The sequence below is a fragment of the Chelonia mydas genome, chromosome 3 (assembly GCF_015237465.2).
Source record: "Chelonia mydas isolate rCheMyd1 chromosome 3, rCheMyd1.pri.v2, whole genome shotgun sequence".
NCBI classification, from domain to species: Eukaryota; Metazoa; Chordata; order Testudines; family Cheloniidae; genus Chelonia; species Chelonia mydas.
The window spans coordinates 102,061,507-102,084,648 of NC_057851.1; the positions used below are offsets into that span (position 1 = coordinate 102,061,507).

A 23,142-nucleotide genomic window follows, 5' to 3' on the forward strand; every position below is an offset into this window, starting at 1 on the left:
GGTGTCAAGCTAATGTCCCTTTTGTAAAAAAAAAAAAAAAAAAAAAGCTTTTGATTTTACTATTTTCAGTGCATCATCATCTCAAGTTCAGATGCATTCTAATTGCTGTGAATCACATGATATGTTAAAACTAGAGAGAATAAAAAATGAATAAACTTATGTTTCATTGGCAGGTTACTTATTGTTATCCCTCAAATGTATATGCTGTGATTCAATCATCTGATGTCATTTTTAAAAGTACAGGTTGCCCTGTGTTGCCAAACCGTGCTTTGCTAGAGCCCAGTGATTTCAGAGGAAATCCATATTTTCATATTGGTACCTAGACAGTACTGTGACTGGCACAATATAAATATGTGTATAAACAGCTATTCATTTGTTTTTCATTTGATATGTAGTTTTCCCCTTTCCAGACTCAAACCACCATAAGCATATTTTATGGATATTTTTAGTATTTATATTAAGGGAACTGTGTGTTCAGTGATCACATTGGAATTATTAACAACTTTCTTTAAGAGTAAGATTTGGTAGACCCTTAAGTTATTTCACTGGAAAGAGAAGTAATATTTTACTATTCTAAAGTGCCAGCGATAGAGATGCTGAGCAAACAAGATGATTGCAGAACCACTGCTTGTTTTAATAACATGCAACCATTCAGTCTAATATAACACTGAATTCTTTGAAAATATGTATCTTCCATACAAGGATAAGGCTGGTTGGGCTGTATACCAAGTACAGTACATTGGAAGTATTTTTTCTTAGTTCTCAGTGAGCACATACATAAGGTGTCCTTTGATGAATGTGCTTTCTGTTACAATGCAATTTTTTTGTACTGTGACTTCTCAACCACTAATTTATGCTAAGAGGTCAGTTCTGAGAGCACCTCACTGCACATACCTTGTTGTTAACTACCTAATAAAACGAGTGCCTGTTTTAGTGAAAATGAACCAAGTGTAATGAGCTGCACACAAATTTTCAGAGAGAGGTTGTGTCTCGAGAGAGAGTTCAAGCAACATAAGTCAGTGGTGGGGTTGATGTATACTAGGGCTGTCAAGTGATTTAAAAATTAATTGCATGATTAAACAATAATAGAATACCATTTATTTAAATATTTTGGGATGTTTTCTACATTTTCAAATATATTGATTTAAATTACAACACAGAATACAAAGTATATAGTGCTCACTTTCTTTTTATTTTTGAACACAAATATTTGCACTGAAAAAGCAAAAGAAATAGTATATTTCAATTCACCTAATACAAGCTGATTTTGGAACAGTGTCCGCACACAGACTTGGACTGAAATAATTAAATCATTTGTAATCCACAGCTGCTGCTGTTTTGGTGCAAGTTTGTAGATAGACTACCCTGTTCCAAGGTCCTGTATATGTCACCATGCTGACATCTAGAAGGGTTCCCTACAACGAGAAAAGCACTCAATACCTCACACAGGATGAGGCCCACAGAGAATTTTTTGAAATTATAAGTTGTAAGTTAACTGTCAGTGCTATTGATAGGAGTCAGGTTTGGGAACAATAATTCAAAACTGTGGAAATGTACAGTATCTAGATCCTGAATACATTGTCTCCTTTAACATTCTTATTCTTTCCTTCACTCATACAGAAACTTTGGAATCTTCTGATGCTGCTGCTACCAAGATCCCTCCATACAAGCTGAGGTAAGGAAACATAAATGTCTTGGATCATGTGACGCCATGGGTATTGGCAAAGCTTACAAAAATGATCAGAAATGGACAGAAGTATATTACTGATGTTCAGTGAGAAAGGAAAGCTGGACTGTGGCAGGATGACACTCATGATGGAAGCCTGCTTATTCTCTCTGCTCCTTTCAGTCTGATATACTGTATTGTTAAATCTGGATCATTCAGTGAATGCTGGAAATTAGATTGGGACAGGCAGTGTGGTCTTAGGGATAGAACAATGGGTTGGGACTCAGGAAACCTAGTGTTGGTTTTGCCACTGGCCTGCTGAGTGACCTTGGGCAAGTCACTGAATCATTTTGTGCCTCAGTAAGTTCAACAAAAGCAAGGATAAAGATACTGACTTCCTTTGTAAAGCACCTTGAGATTGCCTGATGAAAAATGCTATATAAGAGCTAAGTATTATTATTTTAGTTATTCGGTCTTCCATATTATAAAGTGGCAGTGAACTCTCACTGTTAGCCAAGCAGTAAATTGAAAATTGAGAAAAGGAATATTGTTTCCAAATGGTCTCTTTTTAGGTTTGAAATCCCTGGTCTGTCATTTCAGTTTGAGTTTTAGTTCATAAGTTCCTTTAGGGTTCCTTAGCAAGTCTAAGCTTTTACCTTGTCAACACAAGACTTTTTTTTTCCTGACAGATCTCACTGCATTGTTATCCCAAGTGCAGTTGCACGGGTGGTAGCGACATCAGGAGTGCTGGACTAGACGAGGCTCTGGCAGCTGCCAGTGCTTTTACTACCACATCATTGAAACTTGGTCAGAACAGGGCCAAATAGAATGGTTTTAAAACCAATAGCAGCAGCCATAGGAGCCTTTCCTGCACTAGCATTGCCAAGTGACTGGAGCTGTAGCAGAGGGAGCAGTTTTTTCAGAAAGAAGCCTAGTTATAGACCCCCTTTGTGAGCCATCTTGCACCCTAAACCTCTGATCTTGCCTTCAAAATTCACTGTCAGTGGCATGGTTTTTTTCCTCTTACAATAATCTGGAGGTGTTTGTGGATTGTCTGGCATAGGGTACAGCGGGCTGGGGAAAGGTAATTCCGTTTTGCGGAAGATTTTGATATTTTGAAAGCTGATTTCACTCCGATTTGGAATAAAATTCAAACATTTCACAATCTCCCATGAAAGGGACTGGTGACCCAGCTCTGGGGCGGTCGGCATGGTGGACTGCCCTGGAGCTGTGGACCCTGGGAGCCCAGGCTGCTGAGAAGCTACAAGCCTAGGAATTTGGGAGCTAACTCTTCCAAGCTACTTCCTCTTCAGTCAGACTGGTGAGCTGAAGGACAATTGGGAATCTGCAGGCCTGCCCTGGCTGAACTGGGAACTGGAGCTCCCAGGGGTTCCAGGTTCTGGCTCCTTGTCAGACTGCCTGGTGAGCTGTGGAGGAGCTAGGTATCTGGAAGCGCTCTGAGTCCTGGCTAACCTGAGGGCCTCAAAGATTTGGAACATGGCTTCCAGGTTCCTGGCTCCTCATCAGATCGCCTGATGGGCTGAAAGGGAGCCAAGATTCTGGGAGCCCCACTCAGTGGCAGCCCACTAGCTGAGTTTCAGAAGAGCCTGGGATGGGAGCTTAGGAGCTGGGGCTCTCAGGGCTTCCAGGCTGTTGGCTCCCTGTCATAAAATCATAGAACTGTAGAATTGGAAGGGACCTCAACAGGTCATTTAGCCCAGCCTCCTGAAATGATGGCAGGACTACATAATAACTAGACCATTCCTGACAGGTGTTTGTCTAACCTGTTCTTAAAAATCTCTAATGATGGAGATTCCACAGCCTCCCTAGGCAATTTGTTCCAGTGCTTAACCACCCTGACAGTGTTTTTCCTAATGTCCAACCTAAAGCTCCCTTGCTACGATTTAAGTCCATTGCTTCTTGTCCTAGCCTGAGAGGTTAAGATGAACAATTCTTCTCCCTCCTCCTTGTAACAACCTTTTATGTATTTGAAAACTGTTACTGTTTATCACATATACACAATTTTTTCACTCTTCCCTGGTAGGTCATGTTTTCTATACCTCTAATCATTTTTGTTGCTCTTCTCTGGACTTTCTCCAGTTTGTCCACATCTTTCCTGAAATGTGGCGCGCAGAACTGGACACTATACTCCAACTGACGCCTTATCAGCATGGAGTAAAGCGGAAGAATTACTTCTCATGTCTTGCTTACAACACTCCTGCTAATACATCCCAGATGTTTGCTGCCTTTTTTTTCCCAACAGTGTTACATTGTTGACTCATATTTAGCTTTTGATCCACTCTGACCCCCAGATCCTTTTCTGCAGTACTCCTTCCTAGGCAGTCATTTCCCATTTTGTATGTTTGCAACTGATTGTTCCTTCCTAAGTGGTGTACTTTGCATTTTTCCTTATTGAATTTCATCCTATTTACTTCAGACCATTTCCCAGTTTGTTCAGATCATTTTGAATTTTAATCTCATCCTCCAACGCACTTTCAACCCCTCCCAGCTTCGTATCGTCCTCAAACTTTATATATATACTCTCTATGCCATTATCTAAATCATTTATGAAGGTAGTGAAGAGAACTGGACCCAGGACTGATCCCTGCGGGACTCCACTCCATATGTCCTTTCAGCTTGACTGTGAACCACTGATGACTACTCTCTGGGAACGGTTTTCCAACCAGTTATTGAGCCACCTTGTAGTAGCTCCATCTAGGTTGTATTTCCCTAGTTTATGAGAAGGTCCTATGAGACCGTATCAAAAGCCTTACTAAAATCAAGATATACCACATCTACCGCTTCCACCCATCAAAGAAAGCTGCTATCCTGCCAAGAGCCGTGTGGGCACGCTGGCAGGAAAACAGGTAGATTTCCACTGCAAATTTGTTAAAAACAAACCAACTCCACAAAATGTTTCAATTTCAATGCATCAGCATTCTCAGAATTTCCAACCAACTCTAATAACTTCAAATGCAAAGTATTGGGAACATTGGGAATCTGGGAACAGATTTGTTACTCTTCCAAGATGCACTCGGCAAATGTATGTGTAGAGTTGTGGGATCGGAGATCCAGTTATGCCTCTATAATTCATCGTGTGCCCAGGGACAAACTAAAGCAGCCTAGAGGTTGCTCTGATTTATGCCAGTGGATACGATCCCTGTGGAACCATATGTCAGTACAGAACTGGCAGAGTGCATCTTGCTCTGCTTCATCCCATGGACACTCTCTCCCATCCAAACATGCAGTCTGTATCAGAATGGAGGGCAGGGGACAGCTGGGGTAGGAGCCAGCTATTCTGCTTCATGCCAGCTGAGAACTCCACTACACCTGAGTAATTCTCAGGTGACCTGTTAGGGTCAGTTTACCCTGCTTTGTGCCATGGCTGAAGTGGAAGGAGTAAGGCTGGCCCTTTATTTTCCCATCTGTGGCATAGTTTGCTCACTGTAGTTGTTTTTTTTCACGCTAATCCTTGTGATAGTGTTACGTAGTGTTGTCCTCATTGCCAGCCTTTCCACAGATCAGCTTTTTCATTTGCTCATCATCGCTTAAGAACTCTTTTGCCCCAGCATTATTAATGTGAATTGGCTTTTCCATTGCAAATGCTAACTTTTTGGAACCAGAAGTCTTGACAACTTCAGCTGTGGTGAATTGAAATCTAACCTACAGATCTATCAGGAATGATGTAATTATTTGTTTCTACAAAAAATGGAATGTGTGTATAAAACGTTTGGTGTTGGGCCCTAGGTGTCAAAACACCAGCTGCCACACTGAATGCTTTGATGCTTCCTGGGAGTACCCAGGGCAGTGAGGCACCTTGTACTTGCCCTTAGCGTGACAAAGCCTTGTCTCTGGCTGCTGGGGATCTTCTCCCCTACCCCGCAGGCAACACAAGCACTGCCCTCTAGGCTCTGCTGTGACTCTACAGATTAGCAATAGGCACAGTCCACCTCTCAAGACCTCCAAACCTTTCCCTGAAGTATCCTGCCCCTGGACCACTGGTCATGTGCAGCATTCACAGATTCACTGTTCCCAAAGCAACTGTACACCCCAGCTTATCAGTTCCACCCCAGATCCCCACTCTGCTTAATACACAGTGCTTAGATTTGTTTTCGGAGAAATGAGGTATACGTTTATTTAACAAAGGACAGAGATTCAAGAAATGGCAAGTAGACGTTTTGGAAACAAATGGTTACGTATAAAATAAAAACTTAACATGCATTTAGAGCCTAGACTTGACTGACTAGATACTCTCATATCTTGTAGAATTTGTCTCACTCCAAAATCCTTGTGGAGTTTTATAGCTAAACTGCGGTGACCCTCCTTTTGTGAGACAGATGTATCAGCTTCCTAGGTGAAGGATCCAGTGTGGTTTTTTTGCCCCCCAAGATATACCAAGTCCTATCCTTTGTCTTCATTCATAAACAGGACATGCCCGGCTGTTTTGTTTCATTTTGTAGACTTCCTCTCATAGATTTTGCAATCACTTATTTAGCCTGTGGCTCAGTACAAATAGGCATAAATTGTGAGATATACAATACACAAATGACCAGACAGGGAGATAGGTGTGTGTTATCTCTTGCCTGAAAGGAACATTTCTGAGGCACGCCACCTCCTGGAGACCTGCCTTAATTCCAAGACCATAAGAACATAATCTTCTGTATAGCATAACTCCTTAAATATTATTATTATGTCGACCTGTGGACAATTAGCTCTCAGTAGAGCTGTTACATGCCACTTTTCGGTGAACTATTATGCCTAATAAGAATACTATACAAAATTCTGGCAATAATACAGTCTTCTTACAATGTCAGTGAAAGAACTGCATTCACTAACAATCTGTCTAGGGCCCTACCAAATTTACAGCCATTCAAAACACATCATAGACTGTGAAATCTGCCCCTCCTCCCACCCCGCCCCAAGAAATCTGGTCTTTTGTGTGCTTTTACCCTATACTATTCAGATTTCACAGGGGAGACCAGCATTTCTCAAACTGGGGGTTCTGACCCAAATGGGAGTTGCAGGGGGGTTGCAACGTTATTTTACAGGGTTGTGGTATTGCCACGCTTACTTCTGTGCTGCCTTCAGAGCTGGGCGGCTAGAGAGCAGCAGCTGTTAGCTAGGTGCTCGTCTCTGAAGGTAGCGCCCCGCCGCCAGCAGCAGCATAGAAGTAAGGGTGGCAATACCACGCCATGTCATCCTTCTGTGCTGCTGCTGGCAGTGGCTCTGCCTTCAGAGCTGGGCTCCCTGCCAGCAGCCGCTGTTTTCCAGCTCTGAAGGCAGCGTCGCCTCCACCAGAAGCAGCACAGAAGTGAAGGTAGCAGTACCGCAACCCCCATGACAATAACCTTGTGACCCCCCACAACTCCTTTTGGGGTCAGGACCCCTAGAAATACAACACTGTGAAATTTCACATTTAACTAGCTGAAATCATGAAATTTACGATTTTTTTCAATACTCTGATCATGAAATTAATTAAAATGGACTGTGAATTTGGTAGGGCCCTAACTATATCAAATCCAGTGAGCCAGGTGGAGCTAAGCTGGTTTATGTTGGCCCCAAAGAGTCTAGAGATCTGATTTGACATTGTAGAGGGGATGCTCTCCAATTGACTTTAAGATTACTCTTAAAAAAAACAAAGGAAATTGAGTGTACAAAAACTACATTAGAAGAACATTAAGGATGTGCCTGATTTCAGCAAAGTGAAGGCAATTTTGATGTACACCTGCTGCTCTATTCTTAGCTCACCCTGTTGGGTTGCGCCTGTGTATTATTGAACATATGGCATGTTAGATCAAATGGTTTCCTGAGGCCTTTGCAACAAATGAGTGAGGTCTGCTGCAGCTTTTGGATCATGGCTTCTTCCAAGGCAACCTCAGCACTTCCCAGATGAAATACCTATTACACAGGACAAAACCTGAGGTGTATTTTGCCCCACAGCTCAGCTACGTTCAGCAGAGTTTGGAGAGTTAAGGAAGGAGAGGCAGCCTTGAATGTCACGGCTTTACTTAGTTTAACTGAGACCCATTGGGGTTCATCTTCCCAGCACAAAGTGGGGAGATTCAACTCCCCTTGACATTAATAGGGGTTAAATCCTTGAAAACCACTGTGAAAATTAACCCAGTTGAGGGACTGCAATTGTAATGTCTTACTTCCTAACAAAAATACCCAGCTCCTGACACTGAGGCCTTTCATTTCCCCGCTGAACATGTACATGGGTTTTCTCACACTACTCTGTCAATGTGGCTCAGCTCTCTCCCAAGGGGACAGCACCTAGGGGTGGGAAAGGTGACGTGCCCATTCTGTCCAATGAGGGCATCGAATAGAAAGGCAGGAAGGCTTGGGGTGAAAGTGATCTGAGTTTGGTTCCCGGTTGTGCTGTGTCTTTCTGTGCAACCTTGGACATATCACCTAACCTCTCTGTGACTCGGTTCTCCATCTGTAAAATGATGATAGTGCTTCCCTAACTCACGGGGGTTGTGAAGACAAATACATCATCACGTGGGGGCTTTATGAATACCTAAATAGATAAAACGGAGGGACTATTTTTAATGGCCACATCTGTTCAAGAGAAAGTGGCCTAAGATGAAGGGGTGCCAACCCTCCAGGATTGTCCTGGAGTCTCCAGGAATTAAAGATTAATCTTTAATTAAAGATTGTCATGTGATGAAACTTCCAGGAATCCAGCCAACCAAAATTGGCAACCCTAATAACTTCATATAGCCCAGCAGCCAGCCCTCTGATTCTAACGACTTAGTTGCTACTCAGCTGAGCTAGATTCCTACTGGCATCTTCAAGGTGAAAAGCTCTATATCCTATTGCCAAACACCTGAGCTATCCCATCTTCTCTATTAAGTGTCTTAATTTCTAGTCATGTTTAATGGTCTACTAACAATAACTGAAATAGAAAATGGGCCCTTAGTGAGGGCTGTGAGCCATACCATGGAGTAAAAGGTACATAGGTGCGGGAACTAGGGGTGCTGGGGGTGCCGCAGTACCCCCTGGATTGAAGTGAGTTCCATTATCTACAGGGTTTGAAGTTTGGTTCAATGGCTCTCAGCACTCTCACTATAAAAATTGTTCTAGCACCCCTGTAAAGGAAGGAACCAGAATGAGTTTACTAATGCAGAAATGTAGCTGCTGTAGTTCTTTTAATTGCTATCTTCAACCTTCATCGGTGATAGCTAAAGGGGGTTAATGCTGGGGCAAATTTTTGTGCACATAAAAAGGCAAAGCCACCTTACTGAAAATTTACCCCTCGGTACACTTTGGAGACTTGTCTTTTTTGCCCTGTATGTTTTATGTGTACAATGCTTCTACCTTGGCCGGGCAATTTAGCATTAGAAAATATTACTCTTTTTTTTCTCTCCTAAAGTAATTTCCTCAGAGCTCTAAGGTATATTTCCACAACCCCCAAGTTTTTCACTACCTGAATGTCAAGTCCCTTTCATCTAACTTTTCTTCTCTCCAAGAATGGGTATAGTATTTAATGGCTTATTACCTCCTGCCAACCCACAGAAGTGTCACTGTCGACCTTGCTCTGAACCATTACATGGAACTTGTGTATCAGTAGTGTCCCACCCCTAGCGTGTGGTGAGGCACTGGGGGAAGACATGTATGCTCAGGTTCTCAGCTGGTGTAAATTGGCATAGCTCCATTGCTGTCAGGGGAACTACGCTGATTCACACCAGCTGAGAATCTAACCCTCAGTTTTTACAGTGACAGGTAGGAGATGGATCAGTGTGTGTTGTTAGCATAATGAATAATTAGGGCCCTACCTAATTCATAGCCATGAAAAACACATCATGGACCGTGAAATCTGGTCTCTCCCCATGAGATCTGGTCTTTTGTGTGCTTTTACCTATACTATACAGATTTCACAGGGGAGATCAGCGTTTGGGGGGAGGGATAGCTCAGTTGTTTGAGCATTAGCCTGCTAAACCCAGGGTTGTGAGTTCAATCCTTGAGGAGGCCATTTAGGGATCTGGGGCAAAAATTGGGGATTGGTCCTGCTTTGAGCAGGGGGTTGGACTAGATGACCTCCTGAGATCCCTTCCAACCCTGAGATTCTATGATTCTCAAATCGGAGGTGCTGACCCAAAAGGGAGTTGCAGAGGGATCATGAGGTTATTTTAGGGGGGTCATGGTATTCCCACCCTTACTTCTGTGTTGCCTTCAGAGCTGGGTGGCCGGAGAATGGCAGCTGTTGGCCGGGTTCCCAGCTCTGCAAGCAGCAGCACAGAAGTAAGGGTGGCAATACCATGCCATGCCATGCCATGCCATCCTTACTATTGTGCTGCTGCGGGCAGCGGCGCTGCCTTCAGAGCTGGGATCCTGGCCAGCAGCCTCTGCTCACCAGCTGCGGTGCTCTGAAGGCAGCGCCGCTGCCAGCAGCAGCACAGAAGTAAGGGTAGCAGTACTGCAAAGCCCTTCCCCCCACAATAACCCTGCAATACCCCCCCCCCAGCTCCTTTTTGGGTCAAGACCCCTACAATTACAACAATGTGAAATTTCATATTTAAATAGCTGAAATCATGAAATTTAGGATCTTAAAAATCCTATGATCATGAAATTGACCAAAATGGACTGTGAATTTGGTAGGGCCTCATGAATAATATAGTATGCCTTCATTGCTCAGCAAAGGTTCTCCAAATGCGTTATAAGCACTCATTTATTAAACTTCACAATACTTTGCTGTGCCGTGTATTATGGTGCCCAGTTTAGAGATGTGTAAGCTGGAACATAGAGGATATCCCGAAATTTTCAGACCTGTCCACTAATTTTGGTGTTTAGTAAAGAGACACCTGGGCCCTGATTTTTCAGAGAGGGTGAGTTCATTTCAACTGTATTTACTAGTGCTCAGCACCAACAGAAATCAGACCCTTAGGTATTTTATGTTGGGCATCCGCATTTAATGAATACTTTTGAAATATTTGGCCTAAGCAATTATGTGATAAAGTCAGAACTCGAGAGCCCTGACTCCCATGCCCCTCCTCTAACCATGATACTGTGGCCACCTTCTTCCTTCTAGTGAGCTTTGTTAGGTCATACACCCCCAACAGCAACACCCCAAATAAAACTAAACTGGGTGTTGCCAGTGCTAGCTATAAATTGATAAAAGCATGTTAAAGGGAAAAGTGACCAAGCAAATTTAAAAAATAATCTGGCAGCAACTCTCAGCAGCACCGTAGACTTGCTGATTAGTGTGCCTGGTGGTTTCAAACACCCACTTTGCAGGATCCATCCTGCTTGGCATATTTCTGTGGCCTGCTTGGCATATTCAGATTCCAAAGAATCTCAACTTTAATTTAAAAAAAAAAAAAAGTTTCTAGCTCTTATGGTTGCAAATATAATCTTCTAGTGAGAACCATTTGTAAACTTATGCACTGTTGTCTGCCTGAGTATGCAGATAGCCTGAATTAATGCATCTGAGATATGTGAACTCCTATACTGCCTATTAATGTCACTGGGGTATTGACTCTAAGGCCTAAAGGTGGCAATTTAAACATCAGGACTGACTTAGCAGATGGGACGAGTAAGTGGATCGGAAGAGCAAGTGGAATTGGAAATTGCCTGAGGGAAGGGAATGCAAAGAGGGGAAAAGGGCAAAAGTAGCAGCGATCCTAAATGTGAACATATTTTCCCACTGAATAATGTTGAATGTGATGGTAGGTACTGAATGAATAATAAATGACGACTTAGAATTTAGTTACAAATAAGGGGCCTTGATCTTTTTATAAACCTCCCACTGATATCAGAGCATATCTTATCATGAGGGCCCTACCAAATTCATGGCCGTGAAAAAATGTGTCACAGATCATGAAATCTGGTCTTTCTTTTGTGTATTTTTAACCTATGCTATACGGATTTTTTTTTTTTAAATCCTATGACCGTGAAATTGACCAAAATGGATCGTGAATTTGGTAGGGCCCTACTAATCATCACAATGGTGAAAAAGCTCCTGGAGCCACAAATGCCATCTACATTAGGGCTCCCAACATTACTAACCCCAGCGCAGCTGAATTGTTGTTAGCACCAGCAGTGTAGATGAAGCTCCAGAAAAGTTTCATTAAGAGTGGGCCTCACCTGTCCTACAGGCCATCATTCCTGGGAGCAGAGGGGAATAGTGTTTAATGCTGGTTGGAAAAGTTTAGCTGCACAAGTGATCATTGTTGAAGGAATGACCCATTCCAGAATTTATAAGTAACTAAGATGGAGGGAGATTCATTGATGGGCACAGAAATCCAAGTAACACAAGGAATATGATTATTTTTCTATCATTGCTATCAGTTTCAGCCTGAGAATTTTCCATAAGACCATTAGGAATATTTCTCCCTGGCGAATAGCTTAGCAGCTGTTCATCGTTCTCAATGATGAAAGGCAAATGTTTTGCAGTTCCAGTCAGATGTATTTCTGTGATGCTGGTCTACAGTGCGCTGCATACTACAGGCTCTGTGCTCATACAGTCTGCAGACCACTTGTGGCCGTGGACCGTTTGTTTTCATAGCCCTTGTTGATGTTCATCAGCAGAGAAGTTTAAAATGATAAGTTCCTTATTTAGTTCCCTTCAAAACAGCTGTGATTCACCACATGTTTGGTTGTGGACCCCTCCCCTCAGTTCTTAGCCCTTTACTTCCCCTAGGTTGTAACTCTTTTCAGACTCCTTTCAACCAGGTCTGCAGCTGTCCACCTCCATCTTATCTTCTCTGCCTCTTTGTTTATGTACCTTTTGGTTTAGCACACTCCTCCTCTGATCATGATTCAGCTGCAAGTGCCTTCCCCAGGCTGCCGGGCAGAATCGCAGCCTCTAATGGCATGTGGGCTGGCTACCCAGCCACTTCTCAGGGTGTTAGATAGATGGTGGGGATGGATCTGCACACTTTTAGGGGAGAGAGGATGTTTCTGTGGTTAAGGCACAGGGAAGGGACGTGGGAGATCTGTGTTAATTCTGGGCTCTGCCACAGATTCTGTGTGATGTTGAATTTCACTGAGCCTTAAGGGGGATATTAAACTTCCCCACTTTACAGACTAAAAAAGCTTAAAACAGGCCATTTCCTAATGCACAGAAAATACATTGCATGTTTGGTTTCTTTTAATCCTTGTTTGCTTAGGAAAGTAATGCTTTTTTTATTGTTGAATACACTAAGGCCCAGTGAGTGTAAATGCACAATGCATGGCAAATGTGGTGTTTAAACAACTCTGTTTATTTTAATAGCCATCCTTTAGATCTGCTAAGATTTAAGACTGTTTGCATTGCTGCTAAAGCTGAATGCAGTCCCAAAACACAGGACTAACCTTTTAAAACTCAGCCTGTAATAATTGGAAATGCAACTCATCCCCTCTTGTCTCCTCTCAGAGCTTTTTTTGATTGTATGGCCCCAGGTTTGCTTACACAGTGGACAAATTAGCATAGAATTCATCCAGCTCATCATGCAGGGTCTGGGAGCAAAGAAAGTGTCAAAACAAGAGACTTAACTAGAAAGAGTTTTTCATTCCTTTATTATGGAGAGTCCAGATTCCCACTAAATATGCTCCTGGCTCTAACCCTGGAGGGGGCAATGGAAAATATTTGTGTTGTACAATGTAGTTAATAGTGAGTGAACTCTTAAGATTGTCATGATCTGTTGGAAGAAATTACTGCAGATTGCGGAATCTTTTTACATAATGGAAATGTTAATGTTTGATTGAATTGTACTAGGTGAATGCATGGCAAAAAATATTTATTATAGTTATGGTCCCAACCAACATCTGGCCCCATTGTGTTAGACAAATATTAAGAGACGGTTCCTTCCCAGAAGAGCTTGCAATCTGGACAATCAATGGACGGAGAAAAAAAGATTTGTCATGGGTATTGCTTTAACTGGGGAGCAGTGCTTTCCATTGTTAGAGAGAACTGGTTTGGATTTGACCAAGTTCTAAGCCTTTTAAAATGGCATACCGGGCATGTACAGGAAATCTTTTAGCTGAGGTCAGAAGGTTCACCAATAAGGATGGATTCGCTGACCCTTATCACACATTCACACTCTATTTCAGCTAATACTCTCTTAAATCTCGCTCTTATGCTCTTGGAGAAACACTGAAGAAACTTAATAGCTGCAGATAAAATAGGCAATAAATACATAAAGGATACTGGTTGTCTTATAATAAATGGCCCTTTGGGATTTGTGTGTGCCATCAGATTCCATAAGAACAGAGTTAGCTGGAGTCAATTACCCATCGTACACACAGTGCAAAGAAAGAAGAGCTTTTGGGAGGGATGTGGTAGGAAAACAATTAGAAATGTATCAAAAAGAAGCTCCGCTGGAGATTAAGGACATCCTGGTTATTTCTTTTGGCCTTGTCCTCAGACTGACGCATTTTAATATTGTGATGTATGTTTTCTTTGTTGCTCTTTCCTCACCTTTTCCTTTGTACAGTACTGCTACCCTCTGAGCAATAGTACATTATGTGCCTAATGTTCTTTCATCTTGACAGTAGTGTCAAGCTGCTGGCTGGGTGGACTCTGTCTGTATTTAAATAGAGATGTTATTAAGGGGCATAGCAAAGCAGCTAATAATCTTAGAAACTATCTCAAGATGGGTGACTGTTTCAGAGTTATTTAATTATGATAGCCAGTATGAATTCTGTAGTCTCTGTTGCTTTAGGTTGTACAGTAGATTAACTAGTTTATTCAAGTCTGTCTTTCCCACAAGGGCCGTTACACTTCTGTGATGGCAACTCAGATTCTGGTGGACATTATGTAAATGAAAATGTTCTTGTATTGTCTTCTGTATTCTTTTGCTTGTCTGCTTTATGTTTAATGGGGATGTTAGCTGTGGTACCCTTCCAAAATTCCAGATTGGATAAGCGTGTGAGGCCCAGCTAACTCACACACTCCATTAAGATTCAGTTAGATATGCTTCCTCTCCTAAACTGCACTGTGGTAAACAGCGGTTGTGTTCAACCTCAGAAGCATTTATGTTTCAGAGGTGGGTAATGTGATTCTTCTATGTATATAGTTTATAAAGCAAAAGGAGAGGAGCAGATACATGGAGCAAGGGGTGAAGGGGAGAGGAAATGCTGGGAAAGACAGCAGGGAGAATTCTCTACTGGAAAGAAGGCATCAAGGGGAGAGAGAGGGAGCTCCACAGAGGAACAGCATTGGGGCAGTGGGGAGGGGAAGGCAAAGGGCATCCCCTGCCTCATAGATAAGAGGAATCCCCAGGGTGAACAGGAGAAAGCAGTGTGGAGCACACGAGGCAGGACTTATAGCATACAGCATGTTGCAAATACCAATACAGGTGGGAAGCACACGGAGGGTACACATATTCGCCTTGCTTAAATGATCAAAATCACAAAATAGCTTTTTGGGAGTGGATTTCCTGTGTAAACATGGGTGTATTGTGGATTTGATTAACCAGGAACTGTGTGTTACAAGCGAGAGGGTGGCACCAGGAAGAGCAGGATAAAAGGAACCTCAGGTGGGGGGAAAAAAGCAAAATAGGGTAAGAAATCCCATAAAGATGTTGCAGGTGGACTCACATCCCAAGGAGTTGCTGTGGCTCACCCATTTAGTTTGTTAGGAGAGAGGTGAGCCTTTGGGGGAGGAATATGGATTTTGGTGGAAGCCACTGTATATCTGGGTAAGCATCCACAGCGAAATCCTGGCCCTGTGGATACTAATGGCAAAACTCCAACTGACTTCAATGGTATGACGATGTCACCACCCAACTTGAGGATCCTAAACCCCAAAGCTTAGAAGTTTGAACTATTTTCCCGTCACGGCTTTTTATGTATTTTTTGCAACATTGATGCTGACTTCGTGCATGCTCTCTTTTTTTAAAAAAATTTTCGGTGTTGTCTCATTGCAATGCAGGATAATCTTGTAATGATGCAATATCATAAAAGAATGCATTGTGTGAATATATATATATAAGTGGCAGAGAACGTAGGTTTTAATAGATTTTTTTTTTCAGCTTTTGCCTTTTTTTCCTCTTGCTCAAGAAAAACTTTAGGGACAATCTGAAATCAGTTTTAAAGACATGTATGTTTTAAAGCCAGAAGATACCATTCTGATCATCTGTTTGACCTCCTGCATAACACGGGTGATGGAACCTCACCCAGTAACTTCTGCATCAGGCCCATAATGTCTATGTGAGCTATAGCATAATGACCTTAATAAGTAAGACTCAAATAATTTAAAATTACCCAAATGCACACAAAACGCTTTCATGCTTCCCAGATCCCCAGCCTATTTAAAGAACCGTCACTTGAAAGTTTTTTTTTTTTTTTTATGATTACCAGCTACTTAGTTTCAGCCATAGAGTTGACAGAGACTTCACTAGCTTTAACTAAACTACTGCAGCTAAAGAGAGCTGTAGATACTTAAATTTTAAAAAATCCTCATGTCTGCAGGATTACATTTTAACCAGTTTTGGGGGTAAAATTTGCCTTCTTTTTGGACTGAACTATCTTCTATTAATATGTGTGATAGTAACTATTTGGACTGTACCCAGATTCACAAAGGGACAAACTCAGGGTTGACAGGCTTCTCCCCACCAGCAGTCTGAGTCTGACCTCTCATGCCAAGCTCACCTTCTGAGTATGCCCTTCAGGTACAGATTAGCAGACAACAGCAATCAGTATTTTTATATGCCATTCTTTGATTCAGCTCTGTGTTACATTGTAGAATGCAAACTGCATGTAGTTATGCTCTGAGGTTCCTAATTTTATTTCTACATAATTTGCAGTGGAAGATAATGCAGAACGCTATTTTATTTATTTATTTATTTTTAAACCAATCTTATGAAAATGAATTCTGTCACTAGCTTTTATATGAAGGGGAGTAACGTTTATTGCAGTGACAAATTGTTTGCATTTGAAGTGCACTTTTCCCTGTGCTGCAGCAGGCCATGTGATTCCATTCCACTGACCCTGTAAGAAGAAAGAATCAAGTTTGTGCCATTTCCTATCCTCATTACAATTTTCATCATGAGCTTAATGAGAAGAGAAAAATGGCTCATTAATTCAAAGTCTTTTTCCACTAGGATGAGGTAGCAGGATCTTCATGATCTCTTATTTATAATAGTCAGCTGTCTTGTTTGGCTCTTTCTAGTGTTCTGTGTTTTGATTGGCTGGCCATACCATCCTACATTAGTGACAGGTTCTTGGACCTGAAGGGTAGATAGACAAGTCATTACCAGCACAGAATATTAAAGGTCATTATATCCGAGTGTGCTGACTATAAATGGCATGTACGTTCTAATAAAGCATTCTACAGTCAAACAAGTTAACAACAACAATGGAATAGTCCACAGCTGCATGAAATGACATCTCTTGTGGGGCAACATGTGCTTTTGGTTAAAACTAGGCACTGGGAGACATGGTTCTGAGCTTATATTCTTGGTTCTGTCGCTGAATTGCTTTGTGACTTTGGGCAAGTTGCTTATTATGACTCAGTCCTGGTGCCAGTGAAGTCAGTGACAAAACTCCCATTGACTTCAATAGGAGCGGGGTTGAACCCTCTAGTTACCCCATGTGTGAAATAGGGACAGTAAGGCTCACCTTTGCAAAGGGTGTTGAGATCCTCTGATTAAGATCCCCTATGTGCAAGCTGCTGTTTTTAATCTAGAGTTGTGAAGATCCAGTAAATATGGTCTGCACTGGGGTGTCTTTTTTTAATGTAAGAAAAATGGTCTGGCAGCATAATACATTAATTGGTTCAGTATTTATTACTGTTCCCCCCCAACCCCAGCTATGAAATGGGATCAGAATGGCTAGGAAGGCTGGCTGGTTTCACTGTTGTTTCTGTAAGTACCGTTGTGCTCTCTGCTGTAACATTGCTCATGGGTAACATTATTCTGCAGTGAGTCACACTAAATCCTGCACAGCCGATAGTGTGACCTTACACCATAGCAACAACACTAAGCGGGCTCTCGTTATCCTCTCTTCTCTAGCCGGGAAAGAACATAGCTATCAGGAGGCTGTGCTGAATCAGGGCATTCACTCTTTGTACCTTTCTTTCTTTTTAATTTGAGAGTGGCTCTGGCACTCTTGTGAGCAAGTGGCTAATAGCACTAGCTTGAGGATGACACTGTGTGAAACTCTATGAATGCGTGCAGATGTGATTAATGGCTGCCTAGTAGCATGAACCTCACACTGTTTGGCTCTGCTTAGGAACACAAATATTAAAGATGCACAGGCTGAACGTCATTTATGTCTGTCTCTTCCCATTTCCTTGTCCACCTGCAACTTCCTTAGGCTTCGAGGTCCTTCCCTGACTTCCCTTCATGCTTTCAGCTTCCTCCCTGCTACCTCCCTTTCTTCTCACCACCTCCCTTCCAGCTCCTTAACTCCCACAGCACCTCTGCCCCCTGAAACTTCTGACTGCCTCTCTCCCCATGAGCCCCCAGCAAGTAAAGTACTCCCGCTTCCCTTAATCATCCCTTGTGTGAAGGTAAGCAGTCTCGTTCATGGCTCTGAGATGCTGCCTTGCGTAACTCTCATACTGTGTTTTTTGGCGCTTTCCATGTGCACAGCATTCTAGAGCGTACAGTATTGGAACAGAGCAGCACCAGAGCCCTAGAGCTGCAGACATGCAGCCAGTGACCAGAGATTCTCCAGTGAGATCATCCAAGGCAAGGTGCAATTACCTAAGAAGTTATGGGATGGGAGGGAGCATGAAAAGTCAAGGTGGTCACGGATAGCAGCTGGAGGAGGTGGGGAGGACAGGGACAAATGGACAGTGAGTGATAAACAGTATCCGCCTTGGTACCCCAGTCAAAGCTTTACAATCTAAACTCCAAATTTTGAGGGCATGTGGATACCCCTACAAACTGCCATGCAAGCTCCACCAATGGATCCCATGCCTGACTTGCCGCAAGCTGGTATTCATTCATGGGGCTCTCTTGGACCATACTGGTTTGGGGATGTTCACAGGCAGGGACCAGAAGGTGTGATCCTGTGACTCTTTTTTTTTTCTTTTCCCCCCTCTTGTTTTCTAAGCAAAAAGCTAAATTCTGGGGCAAAATTCTACCCCAACTTACACCTTCTGCAACCCCACTAAGATCAACTGTTAAAAGTGATGGACGTTCAGTAGTGACCTATTGTGCTAGCTTACCTTCTCCTCCCAGGACTCGTTCTTTGTACACTGACACTGCTAAGTCTTGTGCTTAAAATGCAGGTCGAAGTATTGGAATATTCAGCGAGTCCAGTACTGGCAGGAGATCTGTAGGTACTTTATGACCGTAGCAAGGAGATGATAAAGATCTTATTGATAGAGGTTGTAACAAGAACAGGAAATGACACAATGGCAGCTCATTTTCTCAGAGAATGTAATGGGAAGGGAGATAGCTGCAGCATTAATCAGATAGTCAGTTAAACATCTTTAGCAAAGCTGGGAAGTTCAGCTAATTGAATCTGTTCTCATTTCCATCCTCCTGTTGTAATTCTGTGCTCAGTTTGGGATGATGTATCAAGAAATCACTTTCATTCTTTATCAGTTGCAGTCTCTAGCTGCAGATGGTGGGCATTGTGCTGAATTGCGTGGTAACTATACAGTGAGCCAGCCATAAGGGCTCCAGGCCATTTTCATTGTAATGAGTGTCAGCTGGCTCAGTTCCATTGGGTTATGACTGCCGTCCCCACCCCCACTTCTCAGTCCATGTTAATAAAAGAATAAATACGTCTGATGTTTGCTATGTCCCACCTATTAATATTTGTTGTTTGTACTGCAGTAGTGCCTGTAGCCCTGACAGCTCTATTGTGTGAGGCACTGTACATAGGGTGGAAGACAGTCCCTGCCCTAAAGAGCTTACAGTCTAAATAAGTGGGATCCTTTTAACATACCTCAGTGGCTGCACTTAAAATATGCTTTTTGTGTGTTTCACTTCTAAATGCCTGCTTACATGAGTTCATGCACATGATTGCTACCTGTTGGTCACGTAAATAGTTACAAAACCTGGATTCAGCAGCCAAAATGGGACAGCACTGAGTACTGGCTAGCCTAATAGCTGTGATATTTTGTTTTTGGTTTTTGTTTTTGGTTGTTTTTTTTTTAAAAAGGAAGAACAAAAAAGAGCAACATTTTGAGTGCGTCCAAGTTTTGGAATATGAGATACCATTAAAAAGTCTGTGCATGTACTGGATAGAGGTGGCATCACCATGCATCTCCGTAATCTCCCAAAGTGTCCCCCTGCTCCAGCATGCATGGGTAATCCACATGCCTCCTGGGCATGTAGGTTACAAATGGGTTATTGTGTAAAACCTGTAATAGATTTTTTTGTGTGGGTTATCTCTGCTTTGGATGTTCCAGTCTTCAGGTCTACAACACTCAACAGAGATCTTTCCCACGTGTTGCACCATTCACACAGCTTTGGATGCTGCGGCTAATACTTACAAAGAGTCATTTTAGCTAAATATGTTCCAGAAACATTTGAGGAGCTTCTGAAATAGGTTCACTTTCTGCATGTTGTTTGTTCAAAGCATCCTAAGCAAGGCGTATTGGTAATTTTCAGTTAAATAGCTGATTGAATTTATGTGTAAACTCTATTCCAATTTAAACATAAAAAAGCAAGAATGCCACCTACTGATGTTTGTGCTGCCACCAGATATGTTAGGTGGAATTTTGTAAATTTGCATCAATTCGGGAAAGAGTATGGGAAGTCCTGCAAGTTCCCAAACAAGCTTTGAAATTACATGAGTTCACTCTTTTACTGTTTTGCTGAATTGTGTTGTGTTGGTAGCCTTGGGATGTGGTGAGGTCTTTAATTGGCACTAATGACGAGGGCCTATGTTTTGAAAAGTGACTTGTGATTTTGTGTGCCTGGATTTTTGGATGCCCAACTGGATACCCCTTAAAGGGACCTGATTTTCAGGGGCGGGCGCTCAGTATTTTCTACAAATCAGGTCCCTTTAAAGGGTTTCAAGTTGGCCTCCCAAAAACAGAGACACATGGTCGCTTATATAATTTAGGCTGAGACCACCACACTCATTTCATTTGTGAACTGCTGTTTTGGTTAGAGATTGACATGGTGTGGGAAGGTGCTTTATAAGCATTCCCCACATAGCTCTGCTGATATGTCTCAATCACGAGCTGAAATAGTTTGTTATTCCAATTCCGGGCCTCCCTTCAGTCAGATTATTGTGTGAGTGGATTTGTGAGATGAGCAAATGTACACTGACTGGTCCACTAACCTCATTTTTATTTGTACCTTAAGTCAGAATTTGAATCCAAGTCTCCAGTGCTTATGGACCTGCTTGTGACCATCCTAACTCGCAGTATCTCATAATATGCAAAAGCTTACTGCATTCTACAGTCCAAGTACAATTTGTAATCGTGTTTTTAAAATGTGTTCATTAACTCATTGTAAACCCTACCCTTCAATGTTTGCTCTTTGCACAAATTGCTTTCAGCTTAGTTAACACGTGATTACAAATTGTACTGTAAACAAGGCATGGAGCAAAACTAGTTCCACAGAAGATGAATGCGGAACTTGGTATCCGCTTCTGCAACTTGACTAGTAAACAGAAGACAAGTGACTGATGCACAGTGCTTCTCAAGCTGTGCTATAGTCTGTGAGTGGTTTGTAAATCACGTGTTTGTGCTGCACAAAATGAAACATTTTAAGGACCAAGCTGCTTGGGAAGTGGGTCCGTAAGTGGCTGTTTCTTTTGAGGAATGATTCTTTGAAAAATTTGGAAAACCACTTTGTTGTTTTCTTTGGGAAGATAAATATCACATTGCAGCTGTTTTCTGTTAAAGTCTGCTCAATGATTGTTTGAGTTTGACCCTGTTGAAAGTGAGGAAAATCCAGAAGGCTGTGGTTTTTGTGAATGCCAGTTTCTCAGCACTATTTTCCTCTCATTTTTATAGGGAGAAGTGTCTCCTTCCACTGCAGCTGGCTTTGGAATCAAAAAACGTGAAGTTGGCCCAACATGCTCTAGCAGGGATGCAGGTATGGCTTGGGACTTGGGTGGATTTTGACTTGCTTGGTTGGAGGGTGGATGTAGAAAATGGCAGCTCCCGTATCCTTTAAATTCAAAGGAAATGCAGGTGTTTAAAATGAAAACAAGTATTGTAAACAAAGCATCAAACCATGGGGTGACCTAGTGATAGCAAGGGCACTGCTGAACAGGCATCCAGGAGCTAGCCTCTGTGCTAGCAGAGGCAGAAGATTCTGTGGAAGCTGCATGCTCTGCAAGTAATGGACAGTGACTGGCTTTGCACTTGGACTCCAGCAAACAACTAAGGGGCTGCATTGGCAGAGTCTGAAGACAGTCCTATCCAGCCCTCTTTGATCAGCTCAGAGGACAGTGGTGCTTTGAAGCTGGAAAGCGTAACGTAGACATAAGTAGTGAGGGCTCTGTTATAAATGTATGGGGACCCCCCACTGAAATATTGAAATCAAAATTCCTCCCACATTCAGTAGCACTAGGTGAACTGAAGGGGTTTTATAAACACAACTGAAAACAGCCATGCAGTGCATGTACCAAGAAAATCAGATGCAGGCTTCAGAGAGCTAAAGCATTTGTAGGTAACAAAATGGAAACTGAGCGCATGTTTTCACTTCATTGAAGGAAAATGGACATTGCACCAGGATGCAATTAATGTTTATTGCTAGGAATATAGTTTTGTAGGAAAGGCTTAATACTGCTATTCTACTAAATACAAGTTGCTGTTCACTAAGGTGCAATTCATCCCTGTGTGAAGGGTCAGCACGAGGTCTTGTTTTGAGGGCATAAGTAGGACTTCAGTAGTGCACACGCCTTTGGTGTCTCTGTGTTTCAGCCCCACGTAGTTGATAGTAGTTTTGTTTTTTGAGAATAATAAAAAGGCCAATATTTAGATTTGAAAATGGGCTCCCATAAAAATTCACTTCAAGTCTATTTTATTATTTTTTTAAGTTGGATTTGCTCTTTTGTGCCACCTTTTCTAGCTCTATCGTGCTGTCCGAAAATACTCACTGTGACACTCCATTACTCACATACTAGGTTCTTTCCAAGCAAAGGGAACCTGATCAGACCATAAAAATCAGTAGGACTGTGTCAAATCTACCCCTTATACAACCTCTCAACCCCTACCCCCAGCCAAATACACATCAAACTTCATACCACCAGCACAACCCACTGGTCAGGCTACCTTCTCTTCAGGGGCTTAGTTAATGTTTTAGATTAGTCATCTCTTGAAAGATACATAAATACCTCTTCCCACCCTCTGCCAGTGATTAGCAATGCCACCTCCACAGTGCTTCTGTCCCCCTGGCAGCTCAAAGAGAGAGAGTGGGATGATAGCTAAACTTTTATCTCCCACTAAGCAACATGTAAAGTAGTGGTAGCTCTAGGCAACCAAACCAGCCACGTTTTCCACTCTGTACATGTGTTGAAGTGTTACTTCTAAAATGACATTAGCTGAGGGCTTCACCAAAGCCAAGTCCAGCAGCCTTCGGAAACTGGCATGTTGAGAGTCCACTGGGAAATGACCTTTTTGAGATCATTTG

General features: G+C 42.4%; 1 protein-coding gene across 11 annotated transcripts in view; it reads left to right on the forward strand.

Annotated features, from left to right (window-relative positions):
- The window catches only part of ARFGEF3 (ARFGEF family member 3), a 123,491-nt gene that overhangs the window by 1,119 nt on the left and 99,230 nt on the right, over positions 1-23,142 (forward strand). For all 11 annotated transcript variants that reach the window (XM_007058073.4, XM_043543009.1, XM_043543010.1 and 8 more), the window contains exons 2-3: positions 1,621-1,675; positions 21,519-21,600. In XM_007058073.4, the coding sequence (XP_007058135.2) occupies positions 1,621-1,675; positions 21,519-21,600 (137 nt within the window). The remainder of the gene's footprint in view (positions 1-1,620; positions 1,676-21,518; positions 21,601-23,142) is intronic.